The sequence below is a fragment of the Delphinus delphis genome, chromosome 3 (genome assembly GCF_949987515.2).
Source record: "Delphinus delphis chromosome 3, mDelDel1.2, whole genome shotgun sequence".
Lineage (NCBI taxonomy): Eukaryota > Metazoa > Chordata > Mammalia > Artiodactyla > Delphinidae > Delphinus > Delphinus delphis.
Genome location: NC_082685.1, coordinates 12,343,880 through 12,370,912, shown reverse-complemented (window position 1 = coordinate 12,370,912; position 27,033 = coordinate 12,343,880). Strand labels below are relative to the sequence as shown.

The 27,033-nt window shown below is 49.8% G+C and overlaps 1 protein-coding gene across 12 annotated transcripts in view; it reads left to right on the top strand.

The window, feature by feature from the left end:
• Nucleotides 1-27,033, top strand: part of GATAD2A (GATA zinc finger domain containing 2A) — a 101,308-nt gene that overhangs the window by 50,084 nt on the left and 24,191 nt on the right. For 8 of the 12 annotated variants that reach the window (XM_060007968.1, XM_060007972.1, XM_060007971.1 and 5 more), the window contains one exon: nt 10,999-11,267. In XM_060007968.1, the coding sequence (XP_059863951.1) occupies nt 10,999-11,267 (269 nt within the window). Of the gene's footprint in view, nt 1-7,031; nt 7,131-10,272; nt 10,458-10,998; nt 11,268-27,033 lie in introns of those variants that run through there. The other 4 variants (XM_060007973.1, XM_060007976.1, XM_060007975.1 and 1 more) reach the window with 3 other exon arrangements.

Genomic DNA, 27,033 nt, shown 5'->3' with positions numbered 1-27,033 from the left:
TTTAGAAGTTGGTGATCCTGGACCCTGTGTCTAATCTTATTTCCATACTTAAGTAGTTTTGCTTCTTCTTGAGATAGTTGGACACTGATCACCCATAAGAACTGCTGTTCTTTTGCTCATAAATGAATAGAGAAGACCCTTTGTAAGGTAATTGGAGAAGGTTTGGAGGTGGGAGGAGGGGATGAAAACTGTGCACACGTATGTGTGTGGTGTTCATGTGTACGTGGGCACATGTGTTTGTGTTTGCACGAGTGTGGGTGCACACACACGTGTGTATTTGTGTGTGTGGCGCAAGGTTGCTTGGTGTTCAACTAGCCTGGTGTGCTGCATTTTGGGGAGCAGGGAGGTGTCTGCCGACACCCTGGTTTCCTGCGTCCATCCTCTGCCAGTAGGGTGTCCATCAGGTGGGGTCAGATGCTCCCAAGTCTGGAGCACCCTGTGTTCCTCATCCCTTTTTTACTCCCTTCTCATTGCCTCAGCCTACCCAGAGCCTAGGCACCACTGGCCACCTTTGGAGGCCAGCAGTGAGATTGCCCACCTTATGAGAAGCCTTTGAAAGAGCAAGTGAGCACCTTCAGCAGGACAGAAGAATTTGTTGGTCAAGTCTTTTATTTTTGTTACGTGACTGTTTATCTGGTGAGCCAGCGTCGGCTTCTCTTAACGCTAGGAAGAAGGCTCAGAAAACTTGCAACAAGTCCCCAGGTCCAGGGAGCTCCTGTGTGGGATGGACACGACGCCACAAGGCTGGGGGTGAGGTGATGTGCCTACCAGTCAGGCCTAGCGTTCACATAAAGGTCAGGAGAATTGAAGGACCAAGGTGCTGACCAGGTGGAGGCTGAGCCTAACTGCTGTTCCCGAGGCTCTCCTGGTGTCCCCAGGCTGGGGCTGAGCTGTGGAGCTACAGTTGCAGGCAGAATGCACTGAGGTTCATTAAGGATGCAAGGTGCATGGCTGTGATGGCACTGGAGTGGGACAGTTGGGTGCAGTATGGTGTGAACCTGTGTCCTCCCAGATCCCAACCCCTCCAACCAGGTAGAGTGCACTTCTTAGGGTTTCTCTAGCACAGATGACCCCCCTGTCCCCAGCCCTCAAGGGCAAAGGTGATTTCTGGTTACCTGGAGAAGCCTGGCCCTGTGGCTCTTCCCAGGACCCCCAGGTCTCCAGCGACTCAGCCCTAGTGTGCTTGATTCACACTTTCCTTCCTGGCTTAACCCCTGCGCCCCCCCCCCTCCCTCCCCAATCAGGTCGTTCTCAGCTCCTGTGCTTTTCCTTAGAGCTTTGGTCTGATGCTCAGGCACGTGTGCTTAGGACCTGCTTGTTTCTGTAACTGGGTTAAAGTTTCATCCACTGCAGCAATTGAGTTTATAGCATGTAATTTCCCTCTACGAGGAACCTATTTATCTTGAGAGTGTGTAGGGCTTTTAGGATGGTATAAAATAGACCCACGTAGTGGGACAGACTGACCCTGAAGTAAGCAGTCTGCATTCAACACTTTTTGAAACTAAATTTCTTCTGACTTGTCAAAAGGGTTAACCTTGAGTTCTGGGCTTGGATTGAATTTACACATTCAGGTCCTTTTTTTGAAATCGATTTTTCTCTGTTGTCAGTTCTGCTGTGAGGCTTGTTTGGAAGAGCAGGTTTGTTCCAACACTATTAATATATTGGGCACACCGTTTGGTTATGTGCGATTTTGTCCAGGAGAAATGCTAGGTCTAGGGGTTGGGAAGCTATGGCCCACAGGCTGCTGGCCTGTTTGGGTAAATAATGTTTGATTGGGACACAGCCATGCCCCTTTGAGAACGAACTGTCACAGTTGCAGAGCTTGAGTAATCAGGACAGAGACTGAATGACCTGCAGAGCTGAAAATATTTACTGTGTCCCTTTTAAGAAAAAGTTTGCAGACTCCTGTACTATAGGAATCCGGAAAACTGCTCCTAGCTAAAAGAGCGCCTGCTGGTACCCTAAAGGAAAATGCACACGCCTCACATGGGCATCTTGCCCCCTCTGGGCCATACACATCCCCTTCTGGGGTCAGACAACCTCCTTCCAGCATGTCACAGTAACTCAGAAACTGCATCTCACCCACTGTCACAGCAAACACCAGATCTTCCCTCAGGTGAGGCATAAGGCTTCAGGCAGCATTTGTGTATTTCTTAGCTGTTTAACGTGCTGCCATTTAAAAATCAGGTTCCTGTCTTTTTTTTATGGCGCTAATGAAGTTTTAGGGTATTGTGCCCTAACCCCATTGTTCCTACAAGCCCTGTGTTTTTTGTTTGTTTGTTTGTTTTAATTAATTTATTTTTGGCTGCATTGGGTCTTCGCTGCACAGGGGCTTTCTTTAGTTGCCACGAGCAGGGGCTACTCTTCATTGCGGTGCACAGGCTTCTCATTGTGGTGGCTTCTCTTGTTGCGGAGCATGGGCTCTAGGTGCGCGGGCTTCAGTAATTGTGGCACGCAGGCTCAGTAGCTGTGGCTCGCGGGTTCTAGAGCGCAGGCTCAGTAGTTGTGGCGCACGGGCTTAGTTGCTCTGCCGCATGTGGGATCTTCCCAGACCAGGGCTCGAGCCTGTGTCCCCTCCGTTGACAGGTGGATTCTTAACCACTGCATCACCAGGGAAGTCCAGCCCTGTGTTTTTATTGAATGATTTTGCACCATGTGGCAAGTTTTGGGAATGCATATGTTGAGCTCCAGCAGAACTTACTGTACTCTGAAAGCAAACAGCAAAAGGTGTGGTCTCACTCATAACACTCAATAAAATTGTAAACATTTAATATCTCGTCTGGACCCCATTGGGCCAGAGCGAAACTTCCTGCTTGTGAGGAGCTTCCTGTGTCCTTTGGAAACCACGCCTGACTCTAGGTAGTTGACGGGGGTGTTTCAGTGGGCACTGTCTGGAGGAGCATGGGCTTCAGTTCCCAGCAGTGTCCCACCCACTTGCTGTGTGACCTTCACCTGCCTCAGTTTCCCTACCTGTAAAACAGAGGCTGATGATAGCACTCACCTTGCATCTGAGATGATCCATGTGGGGTAAATACTCAGTCAGTGTAAGGTGTTCTGTCTGTAAAGGAAGACCCCACATTTCTGTTAACAACAGAGGAGCATTAAACTTGGGTTGAGATCCAAGAATCCCAGTGGTGAAAGGGAGCCCGTGCTCACCAACCCCTCACCCCACCCCCCAGTCCCTGAGCTCCTCTCTATAAAACCTACATTTGTTCATTTGTTAAATGTTTGAAGTGCACCTACTATGTGACTGGCACTTTTCTGGAGCTGGGGATACACCAGGAACATTGATGACAGGGGGCTTGTACCTTTTGGTTGCAGGCGTCTTCCCTGCCCAGGCCTTCCCATGAGTGCTTCCGCAGCCCCTGGCAGGGCAAGTCTTAATTTTCTGAGGTGAGGCTGCCGTGGAGGCATTTGAGGACAGCTGTTCTGTCCTGCTCCTCACTGGCAAGTGTCATTTAAACCCTACCATGTGCTTGTCTCTCCAGGTGAAAACAAACAATTTAAACATGATTAACAAAAGGGGTTTAGAGTGTATAGTGGAACGTTCCACAGTGGGCAGCTTGTAAGAATGCCAGGTAGAAAGAAGAGTGTTGGACCTGGGTTCCAGACCCACTAGACTTGGATTTCTCCACCTTGTGGGATGACAGGCTGGTCTACCCCCAGAGGCTCTGGGTATATGGCACCTGTCCCCCTGCCCCCACATGTATGGATGTGGCCTGTCCCCTCCTGGATCACAGGACTGCTGCAGGGAGAGTCTGTCCTCCTCATCTTCTCAGTTCAGGTCTTTGAAGGCCCAAGGAGCTCCTAGCCAGGTGGCTGGGTCAGGGGCCCTTCCGATGATGTCCAAGAGAGAAAACACCTGTATTCTGGAGTGTCTTCAGTTTTCAGACAACTAAGGGTTCAGAACCCAGCTTCAATCAGTGAGGAAGACTTAGTTCTCTTTTTCAGGAAACCTTTAGCACAGGACTCAACTGTGGCCTCCCTTCCTTTGCCTGAGACTCACAGCTCAGTGGCTTGGCCCATGCTGTTCCTCTGCCTGGACCATCTCCCTGGATTCCTGTTCCCGCCTTGGCCTCAACCTGTGAGGCTCCATCTCAGTACACTCGCCTCCCAGAAAGTAAGAATGCAGGGGTTTTTTTGTTTTTGGCTGCATTGGGTCTTCGTTGCTGTGTGTGGGCTTTCTCTAGTTGCAGTGAGTGGGGGATACTCTTCGTCGTGTGTGGGCTTCTCATTGCGGTGGCTTCTTGTTGCAGAGCACGGGCTCTAGGCTCACGGGCTTCTGTAGTTGTGGTGCGCAGGCTTCAGTAGTTGTGGTGCACGGGCTTAATTGCTCCACGGCATGTGGGATCTTCCCGGATCAGGGCTCGAACCTGTGTCCCCTGCATTGGCAGGCGGGTTCTAAACCACTGTGCCACCAGGGAAATCCCAGGACTTTTTAATGAAAGCCCTTGACTTGCTTGCTACATTTTGCCTTGTAGGGCAACCCCAGGAATCATACACTTTGTGAGGCTAATTTACAGAAATGTAGGTTTAACTCAGTAGCACATTCTGAACCCGTACTGTTGGCTCCACACCGAAAATGGAGATGAATGGGAAAAATCTTCTGCCGTGGAAGAGTTTAACGTTGAGATGAAGCCGTCAAGCTGTATGGGCGTTGTTGCTGTGGGCAGCCCTAGTGAGGAACAGTGTGGGCCGTGGGCCTTCTCAGAATGAGCCCACACTGATGCTGTGGCCTGATGTCCACTTGGGACAGCTATTGGCCCAGGTAGAAGATGGGCTGTGGGGATGAGCTAAGGGGTTTGGGTTTACTGCTTAGAGCCCAGGAGTCGCTGTAGCAAGTGATATAAAGGTGGACTGTTAAGCTGCCAACAACAAATGGGAAAGTGGCAGCGGCATCCCCTTTCAGTCCACTGAAGGTCACGGTTCATCTTGGGTTCTTTGTTCTGCCTGCTGAAGGAGCTGGCCGGGGGGTCCTCCTTCCAGTGCAGGGCCTTCTTCCCTCACCCCCACCCAATACCACTTGTTCTTTCAATTCTCAGCCTTTGTAGGTGGGAGTGTTATTTTATCTATAACTCTCCTTTTTATCTTTGTTTTCTTTGAATACAAAGAAACTGATAAATAGTCCCTGTTAAGAGAAGTAATTTAATCCAGAAATGCTTAATACAGACAGTGAAAGTTTCTGAGATGAGTGTTGTGGATTTTAGTCCAATTTCTTTCAGTTTCAATTTTAGTGAACTTTCTTTCAGTATTTTTTTCTGCAGGTTGTAAGCATTTTAAAACTGTGAATGGCATCATATCATTCTGCAACTTGATTTTCTCATTCAAGTTTTTACTAATGTCACTCTGTGCCTCTTCACATAGCGCATCTATGAGGTATGGATGGGAAAGCTGAGGCTCAGAGAGTGACAAGCTCCCCTGGCCAGTTGCTCCCTGAGGTCCATCCTCTGTTCTCTGCAGTGTCTAGTGATGGGGGCTGGCTGTTGGGATCAACTTTCTGTTTCCCAAGTTAAATTTCATCCCTTCTACTTGGCCTTAACGAGGTTTGACATTATTTAAAACTCGAGAGCTGGTGTTTTGGGTGTGATTTCCTTCCAGAACACAGCTGCTCTATCCCTGCCACTGTCACTCAAAGATATGTATCAGGAAGTAGCTCAGGCAGAGAGCAGAGTGAGGTCTCTGGTCTGGAAGGGAAGACATATGCCTGTCAGCCAGGGGCTGTGGAGAGTGTGGAACTTGGCCAGTGGCTAGTGAGGCTGGCATTTGGAACCTGTCGTTACTCAACTGCATCGGTTGCTGCATAGGCCCAGGCCCTTGTTTCCACACCGCCCTGAGGACAGTGGCTATCTCGTGTGCGTGTGTGCAGGCCTCCGCCTGTCAGCAGACACTCCTCAGCCTCTCTGCATGCCAAACAATCCCACTCCCAACATTCTTCCCCCAGATCTGCTCCTTCCCCATATCAGAAAATCAAATCCATCTTTTTCCAGTTGCTCTGGCAAAAAAACAAACAAACAAAAAAAACAAAGCAACCCTCTCTCACCTGGCGTCCAACTGTTGGTATGTTGTGTTGTCTAAATCCTCTAAAGTACACCCAGCATTGGTCATGTCTCCCTGCTGCTCTATCCCCTTTCCATCCTGAACCACGAGATACAGAACCCCCCTGACTGTTCCCCCTGCCACTTCCCTGCCTCGGTCTGTCCCCAAATCCTTCAGAACAAATTGGATCCCACTCCCCCTCCCCCTCCATCCAACACACCCGCTGCCCTCTGTGCTCCACCTGAGGTCAGTCTACACTCAGCACCCTCCTTTTGCCACCTCATCGAGCTCACTCCCTTCTTTGGGCTCTGGAAAAAGCACCCCACATCATCTCCTTTTCAGAGCATCAGCTCTCTCACTTCTCCCAAACACATGTTCCTAAGCCTCATTTTCCTCATGCCTGAAACAGGAGTATTACTAGTAGTGTTCCTGCTGTTATTTTGTAGCAGTGTGGTATAAATAACATTTCCTAGTACAGAGTATTAATGATAACGTCAGGGTTATGGCTGTATGACTTATGCCTATCTAATCCCCCCTCTCAACCAACCCCACCCCCACCCCCTGTGCAGAGTCAGTGTTAGTCTTCTGAGTTCTGTTTAAAAATATTGGTTCCTGGGACTTCCCAGGTGAAGTAGTTAAGAATCCGCCTGCCAATGCAGGGAACACGGCTTCAATCCCTCGTCTGGGAAGATCCCACATGCTGTGGATCATCCAAGCCCGTGTGCCACAACTACTGAAGCCCACATTCCCTACAGCCTGTGCGCCACAACTACTGAGCGCACACGCTGCAACTACTGAAACCCATGCACTCTACGGCCCATGTGCCGCAACTACTGAGCCCACATGCTGCAACTACTGAAGCCTGCACTCCTAGAGCCCGTGCTCTGCAACAAGAGAAGCCACTACAATAAGAATCCCACGTACCACAATGAAGAGTAGCCCCCGCTCGCTGCAACTAGAGAAAGCCCGTGTGCAGCAACGAAGACCCAAGCACAGCCAAAAAAACAATACTGGTTCCTGCCACAGCACAATTCACCCTTTTGGAGTTGTCTTAGAACAGATTTTCCACCTGAGGTCCTCAGACCAGTTGGAAGGTGACATTTTAATAAAAGAAAGCATCTTTTGGTAGAAGCAATTGAAATTCACATCCGACCCAAAGCCATGTGTCAGCATTGCGCCTGGGACTTGGTAGCCCACTCATCCTGGGATTGGTCTGTGCTGTGTGCTTGTGAAGCCTCTAGTATGGCTGGAGCCTGCCCTTCTTTGGCCTGAGGAAGACTTGGGTTGCATCCTGCCTGTGCAGCCAGGTTATGTTTGGAGAGAGTGAGGAGGGGCTGAGGCCACCTGGGTTCCAGCCCAGCTCCCCATGTAGCAGCCTGTGTCTCAGGCAGCCTTGCAGCCCTGGTGGCCGCATCTTTACGGTGGGCTTGCTGCTGTTGGGATCTGTCCCTGCAGACAGCAGCCGGCACTGGATCCTGCCTTGATTAGAGGGGGCTGCTCTCTGTGGGCCAGCAGTTCTCCCCGGGCCTGTGGTGGAACTTATGCCATTGTGGCTGCTATCTCTCCCTCACTCACCAGGAGTTTTGAAGCAGATCCTAATTTGTCAGTTGCAGTAATCCAACCTCTTCACCTGCTCTTTAGAAAGTATTCTAATGCACCTCCTCACTGCATTTTGCAGAAATTGTGGGTCATGCTTCATTCCTAGGTCGCACTTCATTCCTCAAGGCTGGTTTCTTCCTGACAACTTTTTTTTTTTTTGCTGTCCCTGCCTCTGTGCCTGCAGGGCGGTGGCTGCCAGCCCTGATTTGCTAGGTTGGGGCACTGGTCCTTCCTGCTGAGAGGAGGGAGAGGCCACTCCTTACTAACACCTGCCCTCCCCACGAGCAATTGCCTGGTGGTGTCGGTGTCCGGGATTGGCCAGTGGCGGGCCCCATGTGGGCACTAAGGCAACCGCCTTCCCAGTGGAGGAGGCTCCACCCAAGGAGGGGGAGGTCAGAGCCTGAGGCTCCATCCCCCATGGCTGGCCCCACCCCCTCCAGCTGTGCTCACCCTTTATGTGGTGGGGGAGGGGGCAAGGCTGCTGCACCCCTCCCCCACTCAGCAGCCTGCCAGAGGCACAGGGCGTGCCTGGGGTTGGCAGAGTTCCAGCCCCTCAGCTTCTGAGTGAGCTGCCCTGACACTGCACACAGAACACAAGCAGATGGTCTCCCAGGTCCTCTGCTAGGGACCCCGACCAGAACTGTGGCCTAGCATGGTCTCTGGGGCTGGTGGGAGCAGCCCCATGGGTGTGAGGCTCTACTCTGGCCCCTTGTGACCGCTTGTCCTTCACCAGTGACAATGATGTGAGGTCACGGGGGCACCACCTTGCTGGTCTGGTGACCTGATGCACAGCGACCTCCTCATCAGCCTCTCCTCCCACCCCAGTCCATGTGGGCAGTTGGGAGGAAGGAGGGACTTCATGCAGGGTCTGGGGTTCAGATGAGCTTCATGGATTGGAGCCTGGGGTTTACAAGGCCGGAGGCTGTGCTGGGGGTGGGGGCCCTGCAGGCTGGGCTGGAGCAGAGGCGAAGTGGGGAAGTATTGGGGGTGGTTCTGAGTTCAGGATTGAGGGGTGCATTCTCCCTGTTCACTTCGGACCTCCCCTCCCCCAGTGGGCACCAGGCCAGCCTGGGAGCTTCTCCCTTAGGGACAGAATTTCCTTTGACTCCAGTGGGGGCCCTCCGTGCCTGAGGTCCTGGACTCCCTTCATCTTTTACCCCCAATAGGCTCCTCTCTGATCCTGGGAGCACAGGTACCCACCATCCAACATGGCCGCTGAAATCATTCCTCTCATGCAATTCCCCATACGTTCGAGCAGCTCCTGTTGTTTAGGCAGTGCCCCAAAGGAAAGTGACCCAACCCTCCCACAGTGAGGGAGAGGAGGGGAGGGTGACTGACATTCAATTCAGGGCAGTGACTTGTCTGCAGCTCATGGGGAGACAGGACAGACAGACTCAGTGAGCAGGCTGACAGCATTTGTGGTGAAAGCATGTTGGAGAAGGACAGAAACTAGAACTTTAGGCTGAGAGGGACATGGGAGCATCCCTTGCTTCCCTCTGGGGTGGTGAGGAGATGACCTCTACAGGTGAAGGAGGGGATGGGGAGATCTGGGTGAGAGCAGAGGGACGGAGTGTGGCTGAGGGCTGAGGTGGCACAGGGTGAGCAGCAGGTGCAGGCTGGGATGCCAGGAGGGGTTGGAGGCAGATGGAGGCCAAGTTGATAGGCTGTGCCCTTGAGCTTCAGACTTCTCAAGCCCTGCCTGGAATGGGGAGCACCCCAGGGGCGGGGGTGACATGGCCACGGGGAAACCTGCTTGATTCAACCCTTTTGGACTGCCCGTGGGAGCAGATGTCTGAGGGTCCAGGCCGGGGCACGCTGGCCTAACACGTGTCAGACGGACGCTCGGCCTCCTGTGCCAGGAGCCCGAAGCAGCTGTCACTTTCCTTCCTTTCAGTTTGAGTCCAAGGCAGGGCCCTGCAGTGTTGCTCATTTGTGAAATCAGCTCCTTTAAGGAGCTTGCAAATGAGTCAGCTCAGGAGTGTGTCCCAAATACAGTGATGGGGCCCCTTCAATGCCCTGTGCTCTCCCCACCCACACCAAGTCTCCAGAAGGTGGGCTGCTTTGGGACTGGTTCTGCTTGGCCATACCCAGGACAGGCCTCCCAGGGTGTTTGCTGGTGAGGAAACTGAGGTGCTGGGTGTCCTGCCTGCTTGGACACAGAGCCAGGAGGTCTTCATCGTAGGCGCACTGCAGGTGTGAATTGGGATTCTTTGAGGGGCTCATACAGTGTGCTCCTCCCCGGGCCCCCACGTTGGTAGATGTGGGCATTGATTGTCCTGTGGAGAACTGGTACTTCAGGAGCCTGGCAGCTAAATTCTTTTTTTGTCCTGTGATGAACTCTTGAATGGCTTTTTAGACCCTGACTGTTGAAGTCTGGTTTCCCATGTCCTGCCCCGCTGGGACATCAAGGCTGGGCTCTGAGCGGCCCCTTTAAGAGCGAGTACTCGTGTCCCAGACTCGGTTGTGGAATGCCAGCAGTCTCCCTGTAAACAGACATCACTGCTGTCTTCCCTCCTGTCTCTGTGAGGGTTAACAACACTTCAGCTTGTTGTCTGGAACCGGTTCAGACTGGTTTTCTGGAAAGTGCTTTGTCTCTCAGACTGAATCCTGGGAAGGGTCATGTGGAGCCCAGTGATGTCATGGGATCAAAAACTGACTCAGCTGTTTTTTTTCTTCTTTTCTTTCTTCTTTCAATCAAGATATGTGTATGCTGCAGGTACAGGGTGCCGGCATGGTGATGGGCCAGGCCTCACCCCACTCAAAGTTCGCCTCATCGGCAGTCAAAGGGTTAAATGTGACCCCCCACTCCTCACCCTCCTGAGGTGAGCAGGGAGTGAGAAGGCTGCCCCTCACTGAAGCAGGAGTAGAAGGGTCAACCCTCATCAGTGCAGTGCAGGGCTGGAGTTGGGCTGTGACCCTGCTCCTGAGACAGCATGGTCCCTCCTTCTTGGATTCCAGATACCTCCAATCCCATGTAGGTGCTCAGGATCCCATAGGCAGGGAATTCAGATCTAGAACAGTTTCCTCTATTTGCTCTTGAGTCTGGAGTGCAGAGATTTCCCCCTTCTTTCTGATAAGCAGCCACCTTCCGTTGTTCCTGCCCAGGCCCCTGCAGGTTTCTGGCCCTGGATGGGGCGATGCATAGCTTGGCTTCCCAGATGCTCTGTTGCTCCTGCCCTCGCCTTCCCCAAGGCAGTGAAGAAATGTCCTGGGCACGCTTTGTGGGCCCTTCATTTGTTGTACCTACTTCTGCCATTGTCACATGGTGAGGAAAACACTCCATGCTGACATTGTGAAAAGTCTGAGAAGACAGCCACTTCGTTGTGCCAAGTTTAAATGTCATGTTTTCTCCATCCCCTAAAGTTCAGAATGACTGAAGAAGCATGCCGAACACGGAGTCAGAAACGAGCGCTTGACCGGGACCCAGCAGAGGACGATGTGGAGAGCAAGAAAATAAAAATGGAGAGAGGAGTGTTGGCTTCAGAGTTAAACGCTGACGGAGACATGAGAGTGACGCCTGAGCCGGGAGCAGGCCCAGCCCAAGGGTTGCTGAGAGGCGCAGAGGCGATGGCCATGGGCAGAGGCGAAGGGCAGGTGGGCGATGGGCCCGTGGACATGCGAACCACACACAGGTGAGCAGGAGGGTCCAGGAACCAGGGACAGGCCTGGGCGTGAGGAGGCCTGTGGGGGTGAAGCCGCCGTCAGGCCTACAGGAAGCAGCTTTCGGTGGCTTATCATGGAGATGGCTGTGGGCTCCAGCCCTGGCACCTCCCCCACCGTCCTGGCCAAGGGACCTCCCTCTTGGGGCCCTGGGGCCCAGACATCTGTAGCATGGGGTGTGGGTCTCACAGGATGGGGGAGTGGTAGCCTCTGTTGGCTCCCCTGCTTGACAGCAGGCCTTCACTAAACTTGTACCTGCTGTCTAGCTCTGTGCTTCTGGTTTATAGGAAAACTTTTTCATTTGGTCCAGCTTCCCTGCTTTTCAGATCTGGGGCATGGGAGGCCAGGGATGATGCTACACCCTGCTTGGGTCACTTGGCCAGGGGCAGAGTCGGGAGCACAGCCCTCTCACGTGCGTCACCACTCCTCCTAGGCCGTGCATCAGGGAGGAGGGGCCCCTGTGTTCGGGACTCCTGTGATGTGCTCTTTCGGTTTCTCCTTCATCGATACTGATTGCTTCAAGAGTAACTTTCCCAATCCTCAGCTTTTAAGGAAAAAGCTTGAAAGAAATAAGACTCAGTGTACCACCCCATGTCTTCACTAAGAAACACTCTTTTCTCCCTGTAAAGAGAATTGCAGGCCTAGCTCCAGCTCCTGCTTTACCCCTCCCTTCACACCCTGATGTCCCATGAGCCAGCAGCCGGTGGCCATGGCCTCCTGAGAAGCCCCGCGGCCCCTCTGTGTGTGGCCCCTCTGTGGTTCATCCCTTGTCTCCCTCAGTGCCTCCTCTGCAGACTCCCTTCCATGTCTGTTTGCCTGGGGTGGGATGAGGGGCAGTAAGTGCAGATCTGGAGAACCTGGTGCTCTTTGCCTCCTTGTGTTGACTGACCCCGCAGAGGGACCCCAACCTGCAGTCTTTGCATTAAATTCATTTGGGCCCCACATTGTTGGCGTCCTAAGGACTTCAGAGATTGTCTGACTCAGTATTTCTCAGCTTTAAAAATTCTTACACCTTGAGATAAATGGGAAAATCTAACCCCCTCCTACCGGGGAAGCGTATTAGTCTGGGGTGGTGTGCTTTGTGTTCTTGCTACCCAGAAAGGCCTTTTTTATCTGGCTCTGCTTTCTGCAGTCCCTGTTCTAAAACCAGAGGCCTCTTTTAAAGTTCTAGAAATAAAATTTTAAGTTTGGGTCTGCTTTCCCTTCCCTTTCCTTTCAGAATGTCACAGGTGGGTGAAGAGAAGGAGGAGCCCACACTTGCAGAGATTTACTGGGTCCCTCTTGTGTTCCTGGGCTCCTGGTCTACATTTTTTCCTGTAATCACCATGCTCCCCTGTAGGGCAGGCCAGTGAATTGTGAGGGAGAGGTTAAGTGTTGAAGGAGCATAAAAGAATGTAAGAGAGCAAGAGACAGAGACTAACCCAGGCACACAGAGCAGGGGTCCTCCTGTGGGACTAGGGAGACCCCAGGGCATTCTTGAAGCAGTGTGAGATTGTGGAAGGAGCCCGGCTTTGGCAGAGTGGGGCTCAGATCACACTCTCTGACTGACCTTGGGCAGATGATACTGGCCCGTGCTACTTCATTTGTAAAATGGATGATAATCTGTGCTCTGCATCTCTGGGTGACAGATGCGTGCCCAGAATTGACCCTGGTGCATGGCATGTGGTGAGGGAAATAAGTGCTGGTAACAACTACCCTTCAGTCTTCAAGCTTCACTTAAAATACGACGTCACATATAGAGCTAGTGTCTCCTTGAGTGCTCACATAGAGTGTTCTGTCTAGTTTGTTGAAGTATAGTTGTGAATTTTGACAGAATAATAGGATCAAGTCCAGCCCAGAGCCATTCTAAAACTGTAATCTTTTTTGGAGTGAGTGGCCATGGTTTCTGTGTTAGAAGCAGGCAGTCTTTGGATCCTCATTGAGAGTGTCTGGCTCATCCCTTGGGAACCTCCATATAGAGAATTTTATTTAATTGAGTTATAGCATACATAATGAAAAGTACGCATGTGCCACTTGGTACATTTCACAAACTGAGCACATCCTTGTAGCTCAAATCAAGAAATAGAACGTTACTAGCGCCCTCATGCCCACTTGTCACTACCCTCCGAGTAACCACTTTCTTGACTTCAAACAGCACAGGTTAGTTTTTCCTGTTTTTGAACTTTAAGTAATTGGAATTATGTAGTCTGTACCCTTTGCTTGCTTTCATTCAACATAATGTTTGTGAAATTTACTTATGTTGTTGAATGTAGGAATAGTTACTCTTTTCATTGCTGTATAGTATTTTTCTAGAATTTGTTTGGCTCTTTTTAAAAACTGCTTCTTTCTTTCATGCTGTGCTATTCTTATGACCCAGTTTAGGCATATTGAAGGCTAGAGGGGGGTTTCTGGTGGCTTCTAGCAGAGAGAATTTCCTTTTTCTTTAAGGAAGTGCTGGTGAATTAAAATCACCAAGATATAACTTTTCTTTTCTTTTTTTTTTTAAATGACATTGGGGAGATTTAGAGCATGAGGATATCGATAAAATGGTAGGATCAGTTCTCTCCTTCTCTGCAGTTCCCCTCTTCATCTCTCTTTGGCATTTTTTCTGACTTAGTCTCCCAATGTGTGTGTGTTTTATTTTCAAAATAAATCAGGGCTGGAGGGCAGCTTCCAGCAGTGATTGAATGAGGAGAAATTGTCAAATCCTTTCCCCAAAAAAACAACTATGAAGCAGCACAGAATTGACCCCCCAAAATCAGCCATTTCAACACTCTGGAAATTGACCAGAAGCACACAACAATCTGCGAAGTGTTTGTGCTTAAGAAACTGCTGAACTCTGGGTAAAAATGGTGAGAATATGTGGCACTTGACCTGGGGCTCCTCTCATGCCCTCTCCCCAGCTCTCTTGGTAGGGAAGTTCTGCCTAGCCAGTGCAGGCTGTAAGGACCAACAGCTTCTCTGCAGGGGTGAGAAGGGGCTCACTCAATTTAGAGTGGTGGGCAGCAGCCCTGCCCATGGCCTTGTTGGTTAAAGTGACAGTTTTGGAGATGGGTAAGTGGGGAGGGACAGTGGCTGTATTAGCCCAAGGTTGCAGACATGTTTGGGGGCAAGACAGAAAAACAATTTGAAGAAAGAATGGCCAAACATGTATTTGAGCAGAAGCTTATCCAAGAAGCTTAACAAACCTCAAGTAGCATAAATACAAAGAGATCTATACCTAGACACATCAGAGTCAAACTGTTACAAGCCAGAGAAAAAGGGAAAATCTTGAAAGTAGCAAGAGAAAAACAACTCATCACATACAGGGGAAGCATTAATATAATTAACAGCTGACTTCTCACCTGAGACATTCAAATGGAAACCAAAAGGGAACTGAATGGCATTCAAAGTACTCAAAGAAGAAAATTGTCAACCCAGAATTCTCAGTGCATCAGAACTCTCCTTCAGAAACGAAAGCAAAAAGAGATTTTCAGATAAACAAAGACTGAGAGGATTTGTTGCTGGCAGACCTGCTGGTTCTTCAGGCTGAAAGGAAGTGACATGTTGGTAACGTACATTCACAGGAAGAAATAAAGAGCACTGGAAGTGGTAAATATGTGGGCTAATAGAAAAGACATTTTTTTCTCATTTCTTCTTAGTTAAAAGACATAACATCATATGAAGCATTAGCCATAACACTGGATAGAATTGACAAAAACAACCATAGCTCTTTGGCAGTTGACCAAAGGCATACAACAATCTGTTGTATTTATAACATATATAGACACGTGATATACGGGTCAACAACAGTACAAAACAGGAATGAAATGGAGCTGTATTGGAGTAAAGTTTCTATATTTTACCGGGATCAGGTTAGTGTTAATCTGAAGCAGACTGTATTGTTAATAAAATGCTTATTGTAATCCCTAGAGCAACTATTAAGAAAATAACTTTAAAATATAGTTTAAAAAAATCAACAGAAGAATTGTGGTACATTAAATATTTAACACAAAAGAAAGCAGTCAATGAGGAACAGAAGAACAAAAAAGAAGGAAGACATGTAGAAAACAAACAGCTAAAGGATAAATGTAAATCCAACCAGATCAATAATTGCATTTAATGTGAGTAGTCTAAACACCCCAATCAAAAGGCAGAGATTGTCAGAGCAGATAAAAAAGGCAAGATCCAGCCTAATTTTATATATATATATATATATATATATGTGTGTGTGTGTGTGTGTGTATATATATATATATATGTGTGTGTATATATATATATATATTTTTTTTTTTTTCCTTTTTTGCGGTACGCAGGCCTCTCACTGTTGTGGTCTCTCCCGTTGCGGAGCACAGGCTCCGGACGCGCAGGCTCAGCGGCCATGGCTCACGGGCGTAGCCACTCCGCGGCATGTGGGATCTTCCCGGACCGGGACACGAACCCGTGTCTCCTGCATTGGTAGGTGGACTCTCAACCATTGCGCCACCAGGGAAGCCCCCCTAATTATATATTGTCTATAAGAGACAACCATTAGATCCTTAGGTAAAAGGATGAGGAAAGATATACCATAAGTAACCATAAGAAAACTAGAATGACTGTATTAATATCAGATAAAATTGACTTTAAGACAAAAAAATATTCCTAGAGCCAAAGAGGGACATTTTTTAACAGTACATGGGAAGATATACCAGTAACAAATGTATATGTACCTAACAACAGAATCCCAAAATATCTGAGGCATAAACTGATAGGATTGCTAAGAGAAATAGACAGTTCATAAATTATAGAGATTTCAGGGGCTTCCCTGGTGGCGCAGTGGTTGAGAGTCCGCCTGCCGACGCAGGGGTCACGGGTTTGTGTCCCGGTCCGGGAAGATCCCACATGCCGCGGAGCGGCTGGGCCTGTGAGCCATGGCCACTGAGCCTGCACGTCCGGAGCCTGTGCTCCACAATGGGAGAGGCCACAACAGTGAGAGGCCCGCGTACCGCAAAAAAAAAAAAAAAGAAAAAAGAGATTTCAGTACTCCTCTCTTAACAATTGGTAGAGCAACTAAACAGAAAATCGGCAAGATTCTAGAAGACTCGAAGAGCACTGTTGATCTGTTTGGCTAAAGGGCATCTATAGAATACATCTCATGTGCACATGAAACATTTTCCAGAGTGGACCATATGCTAGGCCATAAAACAAGTCTCAGGGGTAGCTGTAATAAAAAAAGACAGACAAAGGACTTCCCTGGTGGTCCAGTGGTTTAGACTCCACGCTTCCACTGCAGAGGGCATGGGTTTGATCCCTGGTCAGGGAACCAAGATCCCGCGTGCTGTACAGCGCGGCCAAATAAATAAATAAAAGCTCTTTAAAAAAAAAAAAGAAAGGATGATAACAAGTGTTGGCGAGGACGTGGAGAGACTGGAACCCTGATACATTGCTGGTGGCAATGTAAAATGGCATAAACGGTTTGTCAGTTTCTTAGAAAGTTAGACATGAACTTACCACATGACCCAAGAGTCTGTCCAAGGAAGGTACCTGAGAGAAATGAAAGCGTGTCCGCACAAAGACAGGTACATGGGTGTCCATAGCAGCATGATTCACAACAGGCAGAAAGGTGGAAACAATCCAGAAGGCCACGGATAAACAAAATGTGCTATATCCATGCAGTGGATTACTAATCAGCAATTTTAAAGAAGCGAGTTACCAATTTGTGCTGCAACATGGATGAAGCTCAGACTCACCATGCCGAGGGGGAGACACCAGACCCAGAGACTATGTATTGTATAATTTCATCTACAGGGAGTGTCCAAAAAAGCAAACTTACAGAGACAGACAGCATTCAGATGGTGGTCTGAGGCAGGGGTTGGGGGTGGGTGAGGGCAGTGATTAACTGTTCACCAGGCACAAGGGAACGTTTTGGGGTGATGGAAGTGTTCTAAAATTGGATTGTAGGGATGGTTGCACAACTCTAAATTTACTAAAAAATCACTGAATTATACTCTTAAAATGGATGAATTTTGTGGTATGTAAATTATACCTCAATATGGATGTTAAAAAATATAAATGAGGTTAAAATAGTTTGGTTTCCGTTCTGGCATCCGTCAGTGTGCTCAGGGAAAAACAAAACCCCGCAGAGCTGGAGGTTGATCCTGTTGGTCTTGTGAGGCCAACCCAAAGCTCATGAGCATGTGCTGCCCTCCCTCTACCCCAAGTCTGGACTGCTGGATGAGGTCTGGAGCTGGGACAGGCAGAGGAAGCTGTTTTGGGTTCTCTGTTTTGTTTCTGAGATAAATAGATTCCACTCCTGCACTTTCCTATAGAGGAGACTCTCTTTCTGTCACAAATTGTTGATCTTCAAAAATAGTCTAGGCCACACACAGGTGAAAAGAGCTTTGTTTTTCCCCTCTTGGGTAGAGGAACATTTAACTGAGTAAAACATGAGCCTGTTCTCCAGAGGTTCTGCACCTGAAAGGTTAGGGCTGGGTCCCTTGGTTGCCCTGGGCCTGTGTGGGGTGGGAACTTCATGATTAGCCACCCCCATACTTCACTGAAAATGTTTTTTTGTGTGCCTTTTTCTGAGGCGCCAACTCTCCCTGGATTGTCTGTGGCAGGTACCATGCTCGTCCCTGGGGGCAGAAATGATGGGACAGGATCTGACTTAGCTGTTTTTCAGGGTACTGGATCTTGAAAGAATATGCAGAGGTGTTGGGGAGCCTCAACTTTAGGGGTGTGGCTCGCCTAGGGATGGAAGTCACTGGATGCCTAAGCAGTCCATCTCTATTTCCTCATTTTACCTGGGAGGAAACAAGGCTGGGCTCCCAGGGTCTCACAGGCAGGGCAGGGGCAGACTTGGAGCCCCATTTCTGCTGCTCGACAGCCAGCCATGAGGGTCTTGTATGGATGTGTGGGGCAGGTGTCATGGTGACTGTGTCTCCCTGGCTTCCATTGGTGTGCGTGGTCTTCAGGCAGCTGTCTGACACCTCTTCCTTCCCTGCTTTGCATCGTGTGTCTCTTTTGCTGTGGCACAGGGCTTTACTTGGACCAATGGTCTGCCCCATGGTGTGGGTGGGAAGGACTCTGATGTGTGTTCTTATCCCTACCGAGTGACCTGTGGCCTATTGGGAGCTGGCAGTAGCACCTGAGCCATTAGAGCTGTTCTTGGCTTTAGTTTTTCTGGCTTTCTGCCTTCTTGCAAGGTTTAACAGACTGTAAAATGCACCAGAAGTACACTCTCTGTTTACCAAGGCTGCAAAAGCAGGGCACCTTTGTTGAAGCCGGTATCCTTGATGACAGAATCACTGCCCCATCTTTCTTTTTGGACTTTGGTAGTGGAGGGCGACACTCTGTATAGAAGTTAGGATTCTCAATGGTAGATCATTTGCTCTTAAGACAGGGCTTGGCCACCCACAGTGGTGAGTGTGGTGTGTGGGGCATGTCATCCACACCCATGTTAATGCCCGAGTCCTCTTCCAAAGTGAAAATGAACCTGAAAGTAACATGATAGTGCTTCCGCCTGTCATCTGTAATGTTGGATTGTGTGGATGGCCTTGTTTTGTTCTGTTCTGTGTAGAAATGGAGTCCACAGGAAAAGGTATGTGCATCACTTAACGTTTCCAAGATGACTCCGTAAGTTATAGAGTCCTTGTTTGGGTGGACATGCTTTACAAGCGGCCTTTGGGAGAAGAAGGATACAGTAAACCCGGGGTTGCATTGCCCTGCCAGGAAGTACTGCTGGTGCCTGCTGTGTATGCCTCTCCTGCTGCGGTTTTCACACATGTATCCACCTGTGTACAGAACCTTATCACCCCAGAAAGTGCCCTGGAGCCATCCATACATTTCCTGCCCTCCCTGACTGGGTGTATTCTCCCACTCTCCACCAATCTTGCCTCTTCTCAAACTTCCTAGAAATGGAATCATAGAGTATGTGCTTGGTGGGGTCTGGCTTCTCTCACTCCACGTGATTAGGATTCATCTCTGTTGTGTGTATCAGCATTTTGCTGAGGGACTCCCGCGTGGATATGCATAGTCGTCCACTCGCCTGTCCACCAATACTGGGCAGTCTCCAGTTTGGGGTGCTGTGATCATTCCCGTAGAAGTCTTTCGCGTGGACATCGATCATCATTTCTCTTGCTAAATACCTAGGGGTCAAATTGCTGGGGTCACAGGGTAGGTGGGTATTGAGCTGTTTTAAAGAAACTGCCATGCCTTTCCCCAAAAATGTCTGGGTGGTTTTACTCTCACAGGCGTGGAGGTCCAGCTAACTTAATCCTCACTTGGTGTTGTCAGGCTTTACAGTTTTAGCCATGGAGTCTTCAGAGAGGTCTGAGTCCAGGTCCTGGCCTGCTTGTGTGACCATCAGCCCTCTCCCTTCCATGACAGAGGGTGAGGCCAGCGATGGTTGCTGCGCCAGCTTCCCGCGTGGGTGTGGGTGGGGGTCCTCCACGGCGATGTGCAGACGCGAGCCCCCCTCCTACCCTGTTCTCCCCACCATGCTCCACTGCAGCTGTGCCTGACCCACCGGCCAGCTGTCTGCTGGAATGTGCGTCCTTGAGTGATTCAGGGGAATGTTACACAGCTGTGGGCGTGATGGCTCTGGAAAGGGCTCTGGTTCTCTCACAGCCTGAGTGAGTGTGATTGTGGCCCTCACCCTGGCTCCTCCTACAGTCGCCAGCGATTGACAGCCCCCCCCCCCCCCCCCCCCCGCCACAGTGTGAGAGCTTCGGAAGTCACGCAGCCAGGAGCCTGTTCCTTCTGTGTGACGATTACTTCCCTCAGTGTGTGTGTGGGGGGGCTTTGGCACTCTGTGGGAGGCTCTTGGAGAGCCCAGCCCCTCCCCAGCACCTGTTGTGGGCTGGCCTTTCACTTGCTAGTTCCCTGTCTGCGGCTGGGCGGCTTCCAGGAGGGGCCAAGCAGCCTTGGGGAGCAGCTCCATCAGTTCCAACTAGAAATCCATAGCCTGCTTGCATTTCAGCACGTAAGAGCTGAACTGAGAGGTACGTTCCTTCAGAAATCGGTTCCTCGTTCTGGATTCCCCTGCCTCAGCTGCCACCTCTCCAAACCTCTGTGACTTCTTTCCATCTCCTCATTCGCTGCCTCTCCCCTTCCCTTGGGGCTCCTCATCCCGGTTCTCCTCTGTCCACCTGTCTTTATTCTGGGCCGTTATCTTATCCCAGGTTTGTAATAATTGTACTTTGAGGGGTTCACCTGTACTTCTGAAAATCATTAGATTATTTTTGGATGGCAGAGTGACAGACTCTGGGTGCCCTGTTTCTAACTCTTAGAGTGACCTAGTTCACATGGGGCATATTGTGAGCCAGCCTGGTGACAGGTAAGGAGCTCCACAGTTTTGCCACTTCCCCGTTGCCTTTACGGCGCCCTCCTCTGGCCTTGGAGGGGATGGTTTCTCACTGGATAGTGCCAGCCTTCTGGGGATATTACTGTGTGGCTGCCCTGACAGGAACCAGCAAGCCACCGTCTACAGTCATCAGGATAGTAGCTGTAAGCACTTGTTTGTTTAACAGTCAGGAACTCTTCTCTTCACACATGTGTGAGTTAAGCAGATTGGCAGATTAAGCAGATCATTTCCTTATTTTGAAATTATTCAGTATAATTCTGCAATTGCAGTTTCTGATATCCTCTTATGGCATGTATTCCTGCTGGTGCTTTGCCACATGCTGACAGGCAATGCCCTCACTGCCGTAGTGGGTTTAAACATTCTACCTATAGTGGTACATGAGGGAGGGTCTCTGGCCAGCCCTCTGCCATGGAGGCTCTGCTTTTATATACATTGCTTTTTATCTTACAGTCAGTTTCTCTGACATGAGGAGAGCAGGTGTACCGGAACCATAACCAACCCTGGGGGTGGGGATGGCAAGTGTGCTGGCCTGAGGGATCCCATCCTGTCCCTCATGGCCACCTAACCTGGTGGAGAAGAAGGATGAAGGGAGCTCTGTTTGTAGAACAGGTAGAAGCAGGAGTGAATACCCAGCACTTCCCACACATACCGTGTGTCACCCCAGGTGGGGCAAGCAGGATTTATACCAGGAGAGGAGTATTTTCTCAGTTAGCAGAGTGTGCCCTGGAGGAAAAAGAGAGCTGGCCTGATTGCAAGAGATTTCTGGATTTTTTCCTCAAGAAGATGAGCACTCGAATTGTAATTTGTGAGCCTGAAAGGGAGCGGGGGATAGCAGGTGGTTAAAAAAAATGTGGGGTCTGACGGCTCAATTTCACTCACACCCCTGTGTAGCCCAGGACAGTTCACCCCACCCTTGGAGCCCACCATCTCCTCTGAAGTGAGGCATAGTCCAGTAAGGTTTGTCACAGCACTGATGGAAAGGAGACTTGGGACTCACAGGTGTCCAAGAATGAGGGAGAGGGGAGCTGAGTTCCCTGTGGCTGATCCAGCTCTGTGGATGGGCCCGCCCGGGGGAGGCGGGGAGTGCGAAGGAGGTGGGGAGCGTCTGATGGGTGGAGAGATGGGAGACATACCAGACGTTACTGTGTGTCCCCTTCCTTGGATCCCAAGCCATAAGAGTGCTTATTTTTAGAGCTTAAATCTTAAAAATAGTTGTGATGTAATCACATTGAAAAGCTTCAGGTCTTAGGGGGCACTGAAATCTGGTGACATGCAGAGTTCCTTAAAGCAGGCCCTTGATAGCTTTCAAAAGCAGCTTTAACACAACAGTGCTTTAAAGAGAACAACCAATCCAGGCACGTGTGGTATCTGTGGGCACTGTGGGAAAGAGCAGTCCGGGTGGCATGTCCTGGGGAGCTCACGGCCCAGAAATAGGGGTGCTCGGGCATCCAGCTAGCTCCCTGGAGCCATTGTGTTTGCCTGGAGTCAGGGCCTGAGAAGACCCATGGCGGTGGGAGCAGAGCCGGATGTCAGGCTGGGAAATGCAGCCCATGGACCACCCTCTGGAGCAGGGAGAGTTGATGCTCTGGATGTGGGTGGAGCTTGGAAGTTTGCTGGATGCCTGCATGTGAGAACAGAGGTAGACATGCTGGAGGAGGGAGGAGATGCCTTTGCCTGCAGTGCGGCATAAGGGGGGAGTGGGGCGTGAGATGCAGGATAGTTTCCTGGCGTTGGGGGCCTGGGGTGCCTGACCTGCCTCTACGGGAAGTCTGTGCTTGGCCTGCCCATCTGCATATGCAGGGTGTCCAAGCTGCCCTGGGCAGTGGCAAGTTCTCTGTGAACTGGGTAACTGTGGGGCCTGTACAGTTGCCGCTTTTTAAGGCCACAGGAACAGGGTTACCAAATTTTGTTGTCTTATAATTGAATAGGTTTTATAGGGAAATTACAGCGTGTATGTGTGGTGAGTCCTATTAAATTTTTAGTACGTCTTACTTTTCAAAACACAACTTTGGCAGCATGAAAAAACCACGTGGATTGTGGTATGTCAGGAGGACTGCACTTGGGAACCTCTGCTCAGACTGGCATCTGTGATGGGGACAGGAAACCCTTTGCCGAAAGCACTGGTGTAGCCCCTTTTCCATCTCTGGACCCCAGAGAACCTTTGGTCGTGTGGAAAATATGTTGACATTTACTGTGTTAGAAAATCTGAAAATAACTTATTTATTTAAAGATGACGATAATAAACCCATTACATGTTAGCATAAAGAACATTGCTTATAAAAAAAATAACTGTTTTGCAGATCTCTTTAATAAGTAGACAGCTGGATTCTCATATCTGCTTCTTCATCCAGTCTCTTGTGATAAGTTTTTAGGGATGAAGCATGTGAAGAAAATCCAGCCTGACACAGAGAAGCAGTTTGAGCAGGGAGGAGTATTTGGTTAGTCTTGGATAATTGTGTGTTTCTTCCTTTAATACGACACCAAAACACAGAGTGGCCATTCCTAACGGTTAGTTGCACTATAGACTCTGAAACCTCGATTATCAGTGAAGTTTTTGTACTCAGTTACATTAAAATCTGTCAGTCTCTCTTGCACCTTGAACAGAACAATTTTTTTTTTAAGTATCATTTTAACTTTATTTATTTATTTTAATTAATTAATTTATCTTTGGCTGCATTGGGTCTTCATTGCTGCACGCGGGCTTTCTCTAGTTGCGGCGAGCAGGGGCTACTCTTTGTTGAGGTGCGCGGGCTTCTCACTGCGGTGGCTTCTCGTTGTGGAGCACGGGCTCTAGGTGTGCAGGTTTCAGTAGTTGTGGCACACGGGCTCAGTAGTTGGCTGGCGGGCTCTAGAGCTCAGGCCCAGTGGTTGTGGCGGGCTTAGTTACTCCGTGGCTGTGGGATCTTCCCGGACCAGGGCTCGACCCCGTGTCCCTTGCATTGGCAGGCAGACTCTTAACCACTGCGCCACCAGGGAAGTCCCTGAACAGAAGAATTTAAAAAAAAATTTTAGGATTGTTTTAGATTTACAGAAAGTTTGCGAAGATCGTTCCTGCACACCCTTTCCCAGTCTCCCTCATTGTTAACAGATTACTGTGGAACATTTGTCACGAGTAATTACTATTAACCAAAGTCTATATTGTCTATTCAGATTTCCTGTTTTTTTACATACCTTTTCTGTTCCAGGATCCCACATGACATTTTGTCATTATGTCTCTAGGCTTCTCTGGGCTGAGACAGTTTCTCAGACTTTCTTGGTTTTGACAACCTTGACGGTTTGGAGTTAGGTGTTCTGTAGAATGGCCCTCAGTTGGAATTGTCTGGTGTTTTTCTCATGGTTGGACTGGGTTTTGGAGAGGAGGACCTCAGAGGGGAAGTGCCCTTCTCATCACACGTGTGTCCAGGGCACGTGCCATCAGTGTGACTTGTCACACCTTGATCACCTGGGTGTATGTCAGGTGTCTTCACTGTAAAGTTACTTTCCTTCTCCCTTTCCGTGCTGTGCCCTTTGGAAGGAAGTCAGCTCACACCTAAGGAAAGGGATGCGGAGTCATGCTCCACCTTGAGAGTGGAGCGTCTACACAAATTATTTTGGGTTCTTCTGCCTAGATTTGTTTTTTCTCTCCCTGAATGATCTTTTACTCATGTTTGAGTTTGTAATACCATCGAACATTAGAAAATATTAGTTTACTGAGTTACAGAGATCTTTCAAATACTGATATATTTCATTTTACAGTATCGCGGAATCAGATTAGTTAATTATCCGATCTGTTGGGAAGCTCTTGGGCTCACAAATTTTCCAAAATTCTACATTTTGCTTGTTGGAAGCTCAGACATTATCATTAGTGACATATTATCGGTTGTTTTCCTTGAAGTGAACAGGCTTTGCTTTGACCATTTTGGGGAAAGTGTGTGCCAGACACCCAAGTCTGAATAACCACAGCATGTCTGTCCGACCTTCCTTCAAGCATCATGAACGCTCAAACGTGTGATTTTTTTCCTGCATATCTGTTCTGCTTCTGTATGCAACAGGAGTGCTTTATCTTGTCACAGAATATTAAAAAGACATGTTCTCAAATGCTTGAGTTTTAATAAAATCAATAGCTTGTACTTCATGCAGGGCGTTGCCTACAGCGTGATGACACCGTGAGTCTTGGCACAGTTTGGTGCAGCTCTCCTGACTTGGTGAAAAAGGCAAATGTCATCTTGATGTTACAACAGCCTGGCAGAGCCCCTGAAGGGGTCCTGAGGACCACTCTGGGAGGACCGCAGGCAGGCTGTCCACAGTGGGCACAAGCAAGGATGCCTGGCACGACTCTGAGCTCACATCTCAGGCAGGACAGTGGTTAATGGCCTGATGGGGTCAGACAGTGAGAGGAAGAGAAGCCCTCAGCCTGGGATCTTGTCCCTAGAGACCTCGGATTGCAGGGAAGGTGGCCAGATGAATCAATTCAGAGCTAAATTATAGCAGAAAAGGTGATGGGGGCTGCCCTGAGTGTGCACATTACTATGTTCTGCAAGGATGGGGAAGAGAGGTGGGGTCATCATCCGTTGACTAGATGCACTTTCTGTGCCCTTTACCATTCACAGCATCCTCTCATGGTCAGTGACATCCCATTCTGCAGATGAAGAAACTGAAGCTCTTTGAGGTTTGGTGACTGGGCCAGGTCCCAGGAGCCACTGACGAGTGCCCAGCCCCCCAGAGTCCTCATGGCTGACCTGGGCGGAGTCTCACAGCTGCTTTGCTTAGAGCAGCTGGGGCAGGTCAGGTGGGGTGGGTGGGGGACACCTGAGCCGTGCTGGGAGGACATCCCCTGGGATTTGCCAGGGCGTGGAGGGGCAGGACCCAGCAGTTTGAAACACAGATATTTAAGAGGGGGCAAGAAAGTTCCAGGCAAATAGAGCACTTTGTATTTATCACAAGAGTTTGTGGTCATTGCAAGCTGGAAAACAGTGTTTGTTTCTCGAGTGAGATTTCATCTGCACACAGCTGACTTGCTGTGAGTCGGTGAGGAAGCTGGCATCCCAGGAGGTGTGTTTGGGTTCATCTGGTGTAGGGAGTCCCTCCGTGCTGCAGCGTGCTCCTGAGTTTCTCCCTGGAGGAACGTTGGCCTGGCATGCGGGTATGGTGACAGAGCAAAGAGGCGATGCTAGCGATAGTGCTGTGACCAGCAGAGGGGTCCCACACTCCTTTTACCTTAATTCCCCAGGCCCAGGCCCTTTGGAAACCTGGATTCCCGAGTGCTGAAGCCCCACGCAGCTTCCTCAAGCAGGTAGCGGTCCATGTGTAGTAAGAGTTGTTTCCCAGTCAAGTCCAAGGACCACATCCATGTCCTCGCACTGTCATCTCTTTATCACCTCAGAGACTTGGCATGCAGATGCTGGTGGCTATCCAGCATCCTTCAAGTATAAATAAAAATATTTTCCCCTTTTTAACCTAGTCCAAAAATGGTATTTGATAACCTGAGTTAGAGGCCTCAGTTGACAGTTATGTGAGACCTACCCTTTCCTGCCCTGCATCTCCTTTTTGGGATACCATTTAGCCCCCTTCAGGCTATGGGTGCCCAGCTGGTCTGACTAGGACAGGAGGCCCAGGTCCCAGTGCACTGTGGAGTACACCTGGCAGACCTTGGCGTGCCAGAGTTGACCAGGCCTGCCAGAGGTCCATAGGAGGCTGGGCCTGCTGTGGGCCCAGGTTATCCTCAGGCCATGGGTGTGTGACCTCAGGAAATCACTCTCTTAAGACTCTTTCCGCACCTGTGGATGTGGGTGATGTGGGTGACAGTTGAGCAGTTGAGACGATCACATGGAAGCATGCATCTTGGTGGTTGGCACAGGGATGGCCATCAAAAAGGAATGGAAATCACCCAGCAAATGTCCTGGGTGATTTTCCCAAATCTGACATAAGTCAGCATTTCAGTTCTGACTATGTGGTCATTTCTAATAAGTGCCCCTTTCCAAATTTCTGAGCAGAGAGCGTGCTGAATCGGATTTAACCTTCCTGGTGGTGACCTGACTGGAACATGTTGCCTGCTGGCAGGGTCATGCTGCAGTGACCTCCTTGGGTGGGTGCTGGCCCTGCAGGCTGTCCCATTGCCATTTGATGTCAGGGTCTTTTTGTGGGGCCACTGCCAGTTGCTGGCCCAGGGAACACTCCCTTCTGCCCATTCTTGGCATGTTTCTCCATCGACTCTGCATGCCCCGAAAACTGGCCCCTATCCCTGCTTCCAGTCCCAGTGAGGTCCTCTGGGTCTCCCTAGCCAGGCTGTGTGACTTCTAGGGGCTCCTGTGTTCCTAGAAGGATCCCCAGCAGGACAGGCTGGATGCCTCCTGGCCTTGCTGATGGCACAGTGCTCTTCCACTGCAGCTGCCTCTGCCCTGGGACTGCCCGCCTCTGTGCTGGGGGCCCTGGTTGGGGGATGGGCTCTCGGGACCAGA